Source organism: Salmo salar, chromosome 01 (genome assembly GCF_965601325.2).
Source record: "Salmo salar chromosome 01, fSalSal1, whole genome shotgun sequence".
NCBI lineage: Eukaryota > Metazoa > Chordata > Actinopteri > Salmoniformes > Salmonidae > Salmo > Salmo salar.
The window spans coordinates 27546058-27557033 of NC_138291.1; the positions used below are offsets into that span (position 1 = coordinate 27546058).

General features: G+C 40.5%; 1 protein-coding gene across 2 annotated transcripts; it reads right to left on the bottom strand.

Moving 5' to 3' along the window:
• Window positions 1-3265: 3265 nt before the first annotated feature.
• LOC106589343 (visual system homeobox 2) lies at window positions 3266-10649 on the bottom strand. Of its 2 annotated transcripts, none has more exons than XM_014179231.3 (5): window positions 10111-10649; window positions 9612-9696; window positions 8240-8363; window positions 4779-4959; window positions 3266-4457 (listed from the first exon to the last, which is right to left on the bottom strand). In XM_014179231.3, exons 1-5 carry the CDS (start codon window positions 10529-10531, stop codon window positions 4081-4083), a joined length of 1188 nt encoding a protein of 395 aa, XP_014034706.1. In that variant the 5' UTR covers window positions 10532-10649; the 3' UTR covers window positions 3266-4080. The 2 variants fall into 2 exon arrangements, with proteins under 2 accessions (XP_014034706.1, XP_014034787.1); XM_014179312.3 differs by having other exon boundaries at window positions 3266-4394; window positions 10111-10645.
• Window positions 10650-10976: the final 327 nt, after the last annotated feature.

Below are 10976 nucleotides of genomic sequence, written 5' to 3' on the forward strand. Positions count from 1 at the left end.
GTAGTGTTCAAATTTTGCGATGATCGGTCGGGGACCCTTGGTCTTGTCGCTCCGAGCTCCAAGTCTATGTACTCAGTGGAAAGCCACCTTGTTTACAGTCTCTATAGGAAGTTTCAAGGCGGATTGCATGAATTCTCTGATCGCGCCCTCTGGATTATTGGATGCGTCCTCAGGAATCCCAGAAAAGCAAATAATTTCACGCATGCTACGACTTTGTATGTCTAGTAGTGACTCCTTCATCACCCTGTTTTCCCTGAGTAGACAATCGTGGATTTTTACCTTGGCTGTGAGTGTCTTGTTTTCTCTTTGGAGCGTGAGAATTTCACTCTGGCTGAACTCTAAACTCCCCCTCAGCCCTGCTCACACTCCTTACAAACGTTTCCAGTGTTGCATGGATTCCAGCTAGAGCACTAGCCTCTACCTCAATGGTAAGTAAATCATCCATGTATGCAGATGAATCTGTTTTTCTTTTTTTTGTCGGGTTAAAGTTATTTTGTGAGGTGGTCGGATCTTTCCATGATGGAGTATGTTGTTCCTCCATAGCGTAAAGCTGTTGGTACTCATCGATTTCCCTCAGGATCTCCTTAGTATCCAGATTGGCTCTTTACTGCAACCAGTTGTTTTACAAAGAGATAACAATGAGTCTTTCCCGCGACGATGACAGGTGTCTGTAGTACAGCCAGCTAGCACTCGCAGAATCCACACGAAAAAAGGAACACAAACTTGCAGTCCCAGTCGTAAAGGCTAACCGCGTTGTGGAATCCTTAGGAACAAAACTTTAGTTCGGATTAAAATCGATCTAATGAAAATGTTTTAATATAAACAACAAACCGAGTGTAGACTGTACAATGTTCTGTTGCGCTCTCTGATGACGTATCTGATGACGTATATCCGGTCAATACCTGCAAATGTACAAAAAATGAAATAACTTATGAGTGTTTAGACCCTTTGCTATGAGACTCATAATTTAGCTCAAGTGCATCCTGTTTCCATTGATCATCCTTGAGATGTTTCCACAACTTGATTGGAGTCCACCTGTGGTAAATTCAAATTGATTGGACATAATTTGGAAAGGCACACACCAGTCTATAGAAGGTCCCACAGTTGACAGTGAATGTCAAAGTAAAAACCAAGCCATGAGGTCGAAGGAATTGTCCCTAGAGCTTCGAGACAGGATTGTGTCGAGGCACAGATCTGGGGAAGGGTACCAAAACATTTTTGCAGCATCAAAGGTCCCCAAGAACATAGTGCCCTCCATCATTCTTAAATGGAAGAAGCTTGGAACCACTAAGACTCTTCCTATAACTGGCTGCCTGGCCAAACTGAGCAATCGGGGAAGAAGGGCCTTGGTCAGGGAGGTGACCAAGAACCTAATGGTCACTCAGACAAAGCTCCAGAGTTCCTCTGTGGAGATGGGAGAACCTTCCAGAAGGACAACCATCTCTGCAGCACTCCACCAATCAGGCCTTTATGGTAGAGTGGCGAGACAGATGCCACTCCTCAGTAAAATGCATATGACAGCACACTTGGAGTTTGCCAAAAGGCACTTAAAGACTCTCAGACCATGAGAAACAAGATTATCTGGTCTGATGAAAGATTCACCTTCCAACAGGACAACGACCCAAAGCACACAGCCAAGACAACGCCGGAGTGGCTCCGGGTCAAGTCTCTGAATGTCCTTGAGTGACTCAGCCAGAGCCTGGACTTGAACCCGATCGAACATCTCTGGAGAGACCTGAAACTAGCTGAGCAGCGACGCTCCCCATTTAACCTGACAGAGCTTGAGAGGACCTGCAGAAAAGAATGTGAGGAACTCCCCAAACACAGGTGTGCCAAGCTTGTAGCGTAATGCCCAAGAAGACTCAAGGCTGTAATCGCTGCCAAAGGTGCTTCAACAAAGTACTGAGTAAATGGTCTGAATACTTATGTAAATGTGCTATTTCTGTTTTTATTTTTTTATACATTTGCAAAAATTGCCCAAAACCTGTTTTTGCTTTCTCATTATGAGGTCTTTTGTGTAGATTGAGGATAAAACATTTTTTAAATCCATTTTAGAATAAGGCTGTAATATAACAAAATGTTGAAAAAGTCAAGGGGTCTGAATACTTTCCGAGTACACTGTAAATGGCATTTTTTTTATGTGATCTGAAATTTCCGGCATTTCAATATAAACTGGACCATTGAATTGAGAGTGGCAGGTATCCCTCAATGAATGAAATCGATGTTCCTAAAACATATATTTTTTACACAAATCAGGCATTATCACACCAGATGTCATTGAATTGATTACACTGAATTAAATTAGGGTCAAATTAACAGCGGAAATCTAATGACAGTGGCACTAGCCATACAGGCTCAATGATGATGAGGAGCAGCTGGAATCAAAGATCCAGTAGTGATGATTCAGGATGGACAGAGTGCTGCTGATACACTATAGGAGATTAGTGTTGAGCAGGCTGCATCCCCACATCTAGCTATTAGTACTACAGTAGACCTAATACCATTTATAAAGTGGTCAAGTTGCTTAGGAATGTTTTAATATTACTATTATGCTACCTCTAGTAATGCTATTTCCTTATCATTATTATTTATGTATGCTTGTTTCTGTCAGTTACTCTTAATAAATCTAAAATCCCTTGCGTCACGTTGACCTGTGAACCAATGCATATACGTTAGCTCAACTTTGCAGCTAGCAGTATGTGAATACATAAAAAAGCTGGGATGGATAAGTGATCTAAACATCTGAAAGGAAGGGATAAAAAACATTACTAGAGCCTGATAAGGTTCTTGGTAAGTATCAGAGCAGGTGCCTTTAATACAGGCTGAGAGCATCTCATCTGGGCTGTTTCACTGGCTCTCCCATATGGTCCTCATGCATCGGCCCCATAGTTTAATTTGAGAGATTGAAGCCTCTCAACTGCAACAGATTGCAGACAGAACACAGTGCTACACTTGGCTGCTCTGGGAACAGGCAGAGCGTTCAGTTATAGGACCAGCTAGCCACCTTCTAATGAGCATGACCAACAGAGCATCATGCACAGGGAATGACAACAAGGACAACTCTGGTGGATTTTAGAGCATCCTTTGTCTGGTACAGCAGTCCAGGACTTACTTCTTGCAGCTTACTGAAGATGTAAATCATAACATAAGTAAGCCCAGGTAGTGAAGAATATCAATAATTATAGACCTACAGCTTCTCTCGTGCATGTTCACCTGGCCACTTGGCTTTGTGATGAGGTAATACATAAAATAATGTAACAGCAGACCTCATAAAAAATGGTTTAATACTTTGTATTGCATACTATACAGACTGTGAAACAAAAACACAAACATTTAAAGACTACATGAAAGTATATTTTAACAGTGCCTTTGTGAGCCGTCTTTATCTCCATTATATACAGCATAAGAACAACGTAAGACAACGTTTTAATTATTGTGTGTTCCAAATTAGTGGAATAATGTTTTCCCTTTCGTACATCATCATCCCACAGATGTATAGTCGCTTCAGTGGAGCGACTAGACAAGAAACACACTCAGCATCAATACTATGGATGCTGTGAATTCAATATAGAGTACAGTATAGTTTCAGAGATTGGCTACTTAAATATCAACAAACTTATATATCAACAAATGTCCTAATTGGTTCCTTAAAACACAAATATGCACTTTGCACACTGAATTAGTAGTTTAAGAATATTCAATGATAGAAATGTGTAAAGTGGGTATCTTCTAGTTATAGGGGTTGTCAGCAATATACATCTGTATGGACTGCTAACCCCATATTAAACCATTTTCAACAACATGTAAGCATCAATATTTGTATGAATGTCAGTGAGTAAGAAAGACAGAAAGTGCATTGGGGTTTTTCTTAGTCAATAAAATACAAATGTAGATATTGAATCTTTCCAATAGGAAGACCAGTATAAAGCAGGTCATTTTAAAACAGTATAATAGAGATTTAGGATGTTCAACATGTAAAAACCTCTCAGAGAACACTGTAATACTGATCAATCTAGTTGAGTCCATACAGATGTTTAGAGCACAGTCAAGGGCACTGCAAAGTCTGTACAAAGTGAGGGTCTATGGACTCTTGGGCTCTTCCACTGGACTCAAAGGGCCACTAGATTTTTCCTCTGTCGCCTGTCTCTCCACTTTGCTCTCCGGTCTCTCGCATGTAACAGTCCCAAGCACCTTGGCACTGTGCTCCTGTGCTTTTGCCCTGAGTGCTGCGATGCTGTTCTCCCTCAGTTCCTCTTTGGAGATGGGTGACTTGCCCTCTGCCCTCTTCTCCTCCGCGTCGCACTCTTCAGCCCTCTGAATGGCTGGCTGCTGGGGAACATTGGACTTCTCTTTTGGCTGGACGACCGTGGTCTCCATGGACTTTTTGTGCATCCCTGTAAAGAATTGTGGGTATTCGGATTTAGAAAAGCGTCTGCTGATTGGAAAGCCATCTTGAACTGAAAATAGTAAGCAAAGAAATAGTTCTGATTTAGCTATAGGAATATGATCTTCAAATTGAGGATTCATAATAAGTGTAAACTGATAGTAAATATTTGCTGAATAGTTTTTTTTCTCCCACTAAGCGATATGTAAATTATGATATCTTGATCATTTCATTTGATGAAAAGATGAAATCAAGTATGAAATAGTGTTTGGCCTCTTCCCCGAATGACGAGGAACACAACCCACAATCACAAGTAGGAAAGTAAAATGTGGAAAATATCTGAGAGTAAGCATGGAGGGTGAAACCTGCTGTAGATAAAACATTAGTCTCATACCAAGCAGCCATGGGGCACAGGAGTCCATGATGCCATCCTTGGCAGACTTGAGGATGGAATCCGGTAGGGGGATGGAGTGACGGACCATGGCGCCATACAGCCCATACTCTGCCATCACACTGCTGCGACCCCAGCACTTCTCCCTCTTCCTCCATTTGGCCCTGCGGTTCTGGAACCAGACCTGTAACCCAGGAGGAATTATTCAGTACCACTGACCAACACTGAAACTAGCAATATTCAGACACACTGACACTAGCAGCATCAATGAGTCTACTAACTGACAGACACCACCACCTTAACTGGCTCCAGCACTGGCATCACATTGTGACACAGTTGTCCACCCTGTGAAAAATCCATCCCAATCTTTGGCAGACCTAATGGCCCTTTATGCCAATTATTTTATTTTATTTATGAAAACTACATAAATTAATCTGGTCTTGTTTCTCTCACTATTATTCCAGTTTACATTCACTTCAGTGTTGTGTTGTTTTGAGATATCTGTTAGATGTCTTATGTAATGTGTGATGATATATGATAAAACTGATGTGATTTGATTCAGCACATTGATTTCCCAAACAGGCTGCTGGTGGTCTCTGAATGATCTCTGCCTTCTGTCAGTCCCTATCTTCCCCCAGCCTGAGGTAGTGTCGATGGATAGTGACTAAAACATTAAGATACTTCACTTGCCCAACCATGACTACTGGTTGGGGCCCCCAGGCTATCTGTCAGCTCAGTGAGAGGCCAAATTGATTTCATAGCACAACACAGAGCTGTTAAACAGCCTTGGCCACTTCTGATGGCTGTATGTGCAGTGCAAAGAAATAAGAGGGGCAAGCACAGAGATGTCTCGACTGTGGAGGGGGACCAGACATTAAATTGAAAATGATCAAAACCATTTAGAACCTTTTTCTGGTAATTCTGATGATAGCCCTTATTTCATACAAGATGCTTTTTTATGAGAAATTGTTTCTCTGGCCCTCAAAGGAAGCCGAGGGGGAAGCTGCGAGCAGAAGCGACCCCTAGGGCACGCCGAGGCTGATTGAAAAATAAGTTAATTTCAAGCCCAATCGATGGTGGACAGGCGGGCAAATATCACGGGAAATTAAACGAGCGGGACTCGGGGGAACGGCGCTATTGACCCGTGCTAATAAATTCAATGTAGTTATTTCGTCTGAACTCCCAGTGTCTCGAGCCAGCCTCCCCCTGGAACAAGGCAAGCTCGTCTGATTTAACTAATTACAATCTATGAGAAAATTGGGTGTTAATTTTATTTAGGATAGGAATAGCCTACGTTTATTTATTTATTTCCTTATTATTTATTCGCGGCGAAGAGCCTTAATGAGAAGGAAATTAAAAGGCGCTGGGGCAGATGGATGGTCCAGGTCACACCGCAATCTTCTTCCGCCTTGATAGCATGATTAGGTCGTTAGTGCTCCTCTCCGAGAACAAATTGTTTCACATCCAACTGCGCCTGATGAGAGATGATCTGCTCTGGCGAGGATGCTGCTAGAGGTGTCTTTGACATCTCTGATCGATTTACGTGGGCTCACTTGCATCCTCCGTAAAACATTATGTGGTTAACTAGTTCGTCAAGTGCAGAGTAGGCTAGGCCTAGATCACTCCACATTTCATTTTCTAGACAATTCATTGTTTTTGTAATACCTGCTTTATAGTCTGGATCAAGGCTATTTAAATCCCACGGCTAAAGCAAAAAATGTTGAGACGAGCCTATTTCAACGTAAAGGCCCAGTGCAGTCAAAACCTTGATTTTCCTATGTTTTATATACAGGTAACTGAAAAAATAAAGGAAACACCAAAATAAATATCTTAATAGCGCGTTGGGCCGACACAAGCAGCCAGAGGCGTCGGGACAACTTTGATGCGTCTTAGCATATATTCTACAAGGTTCTGGCACTCTATTGGAAGGATAAAATACCATTCTTCCACGATAAATTCCATAATTTGGTGTTTTGTTGATAGTGGTGGAAAACGCTGTCTCATGCCCCGCTCCAGAATCTCCTATAAGTGTTCAATTGGGTTGAGATCTGGTGACTGAGACACACGCATACACACTTTAAACCCCCTATGCTCCTATGAAACCCCTCTTTGAAAGTCACTGAGATCTCTTCTTCTAGCCATGGTAGCCAAAATAATGATGCAACTGGGCATTTTTATACATGACCCTAAGCATGATGGGATGTTTTAATTGCTTAATTAACTTAGGAACCACACCTGTGTGGAAGCCCCTGCTATACTTTGAATCCCTCATTTACTCAAGTGTCTCTTTTATTTTGGCAGTTACCTGTATATTATGAGGTCGGAATAATGCTGTGAAATTGATGGTAATGCCCTTTTAGTGTAAGAGTTGTTTGAAAAGACTGCCTGAGATGTCAGCCTGTTTGGTGTGATGGCATCACCAGCAGCACAGGAGGTTGGTAGCACCTTGATTGGTGAGAACGGGGTCGTGGTAATGACTGGGGCGGAATCAGTGGAATGGTATCAAATACATCAAACACATGGTTTCCAGGTGTTTGATGCCATTTCATTTCCTCCATTACTCTGTCCATGGACCCCAAAACCACCTTCTGCCCATAAAGGAATGATATGATATTCCACAGGAGTTTTGGCTTTCCATGGTGACATCACCATGTGGTAAATTGGTTAATAGACCAATAACAAAGAGAGTTCCAAACCTCTGCTAAGAACAGCTAGTTTTCCCCTCCTCCCTCAGACCACTCCCAGACAGTCCTAGCCAAATTTTTACTTGAGAAATAGTTTTTTTTGCTAAATAGCTACTTTTGCCCATTTTAATGGTAATCTATTTAAGTAAGGTACTTAATTGTTAGCCAGAAATTATTTGATATTGATATAAAAACAGCTGCATTGGGCCTTTAAGGCCCAACTGATCATTAATTTGTTGGCAAAACTACAACCATTATCATGTAAATTCAATTATGATTATTTCAAAGAGAATAATGTTAATAATGCCAATATCAAAAGCAGATCACAGTCGCAATGTATCCAGTGACAGATATCAATAGTGCTTAATAGTGCTTGCTCTAAGATAAATGCAGAACCTATATTAAAAAGAAGAAGAATTATTCACTGTTAATCACATTTAATTGGAGAAAGATGTTTTACAATTAGCACAAGTTCTCCTGTATTAAATATTTTGCAGAGTAACAATATTCCAGTTTGAGTTTGTTTGCAAGGACACCGAGTATGATGTAAAAAAAACTAGATCTGACATAATATTCCAGTCATTTTATCCAGTAGATAAATAAAAATTATAGGCTATAAACATGAATAATGCTGTTCTGAGACATTTAAATGCAATTTTAGTTCATGCTAATAAATTGAATGCATTTGTGTTGGGGGGGAAGAAATCAAGTGAAAAAATACATTTCCTCTGACATGATATACAATTAGAAACTGCCAACATCAACAGCCTGCTGTCATACCTGTATTCTGTCCTCAGGAAGCTCTGTTTTCATAGCCAGCATCTCTCTTGCATACACATCTGGGTAGTGAGCTTCATTAAAGGCCTTCTCCAACTCCTCGAGCTGGTAAGATGTGAATATGGTTCTGAAGAAATATGAAATATGTAAATTGTCCACATTGAAAAATGGTCGCAATGCAAATAAATAGGCAAGCTCGGTTGGCTATTATTTCATTTAAACAGATCAGCTGTACAAATGCACACCTTAATTTGCACGGTGGCCCAATGCATGCCGTACATCTTATATATACAAAGGTTTTGGTGGTATGCATTTCATCTTAGGTACATGCAAAACAATGGTGCATTTTAGAAATAGAGTAGGCCTAACTCAATGCAGCGACCCTCTCGTCCACATGCCATCCAAAAGGAGCTGCCGATCATAGTATTTCATTACAATAAAAAGTATTCAGTAGCCAATGCATGTAAACCAGAAAGCAACGTGTAGGGATATTGCATAATTTTCATGCACTCGGTAAGTGAGTATAAATAAGTGGATAAATGAAAAAAAGATGCGCAAAACAGGCTCTAATCCCTTTTCTTTCTTTATGCTGGAGGAAAAGGAAATGATCTATTTCCATTTCAATGTCTCATCCCCCTCATAAAGAATTATAAAGTATTCACAGACTAAGCCTATATCGTTATGAAACGTTTTATTAAGTAAAAGGTAGGCTATATCCATATGGTGTACTATTAGGCCTATACACTCGATTGTAAAAAGTCTATATTCAAAATAGGCCCATGAATGATGCATTTACCGCGGCTGATTCGCAACAAAACGCTAATGCTATCACACCCCGAAACAAATGTACATCAAAATGAATTAACAAAAAGGTATTAAATAATACGGAATTGTTAGAGTAGGCTAGCCTGTAAATTCACACTTGTAGGCCTAAATCATTAATTTGCTATATGGAAAAATGGAATCCAAAGACCATTAAATAAGGAAATGCGTTGTAAGCCTAATTGCATAAAAATTATTTGTATAAACTTTATAACATCTAGGCCTAGACCCTATTAAATGTAATTCCATATTTGTTACAAGGTTATTAATATTAGAAAAGGACAAGCTGTTTGTCAGCTCAGTAATTAGCATGGGCTACTTTTTCAATTCTTCAATACATTTTCAAATTTTTCAATCTTGTTACAATAGCCTTCACAAAATCCAAAATAGTTGTTCTTGAATTAAGACAGTTCAAAAGCCCTAAACAAAAAACGAGTATCGTTAGGCCAAACAAAAATAAATTGAAACGTGCGCTTCAGAATTTGAAGCTATTAGGCTATAGCGTTCTGATAAACAATAAAAGGCCTATCATGTGTTGGAATGCAACACCTACCGGTGCCGTCTTTTCTTCCGTTTCTTGCTCTGGCTTAATGAGTTCTTTGAGAGTTTTCGTTCACTTGATGACACATCTTCTGAGTCTGTGAATATTAGAAAACGTGGCAATAACATGAATGACTCGTTTGAGGAATTAGACATATTCAATATGTTATCACAATTGTAGTGTTAAAATTGAGTAGGCTAAGAAACAACGTCTAACACAGATGTTATCATTATATTCTGTTGTTATAATACTGACATAAGTAGCCTATTTGTATTATTGTTAGTATAATTTTATATTATAAGTTGCCTATTGTGCTTTTAAAGTTCAGCCTAATAATAATATGAATACTAATACTAGCTTACTACTACTACTACTACTACTACTACTACTACTACTATTAATAAGAAGAAGAATAATAGCCTAACTACTAATAATAGTACTACCATTACTACTACTAATAATACAACTGTATATTTTAAGTCTTTAATGTAATGACGACTGCAATTCCTACCTGAACTGGCGGACTGGCTGTGGTCCAGATGTCCCACAGTTCTGTTGTGGGTTTGCAAGTGAACGTTCTGCGCATCCTGCAGGACCTCCAAAAACGCTGGTTGCCTGTAGAATGACGGAATCCCTCCAGGCCCGATTAATCCCATCCCAACTCCTACACCAGCGGGGCCAAGCATTGACCTGGCGGCAAGCAGGTGCGCCCCAGCTGGCAGCGACTGCAAGGCGCTCCTCGGGGCCACCGAAGGCTCTTTATTCAGCCCTAAAATCTCCTGTATCCCGAATCCCGTGCATCTGGGAGGGTGCGTGGCGCTGTTCTTAGATTGTTGTTGCAGGCTGTTATTCCCTCCATTAGCACCGATAGACGATGTTTTGGATATATTCAACGTTTCCGATAGCACCGCAGCTCCTTGTTTACCTGTCATGGTGTCTTCGATAGTTGGCCTATTCCCTATTTGTATCAGCTCACAGGTCGGTCCCCAGTGCACTAGCCACGATGTATCACTCGAGACTCTCTAAAATGGTCCTTTTATCCAACAGGTCCATCCCAACAAGAGTCAGAGTCCAGCAGCCAATCAGCTACGAGGGATTTTTCCGGATTCCTGCGCATCAGGCATTATTACGCGCCTTTGGAAACGGTTTATTCCCAAATAACTGATATATTATAAGGCTATAGGTAGGCTACACAAACCAGAGTGTCAGGATAACCCAAAACGCCTGCGGATAAAGAAGATGAAACAGGTGGATTGAGTTGAAGAATGTTGGCTAATACGAAGCTATGCTATTCATCCAATGTACTGAGAAAAATATATAACCACACGCCGTTTGCCATGTTTTTCATTGATATGTGTGACCGTTTATACTGTATAT

Coding starts and splice junctions, on each gene's coding strand:
- LOC106589343 (XM_014179231.3), bottom strand. CDS start 10,531: ATGACAGGTAAACAAGGAGCTGCGGTGCTATCGGAAACGTTGAATATA. Junction 9,697..10,110: donor CAGCCAGTCCGCCAGTTCAG/GTAGGAATTGCA, acceptor TAATATTCACAG/ACTCAGAAGATGTGTCATCA. Junction 4,960..8,239: donor TTCCTGAGGACAGAATACAG/GTATGACAGCAG, acceptor CCTGGGTTACAG/GTCTGGTTCCAGAACCGCAG.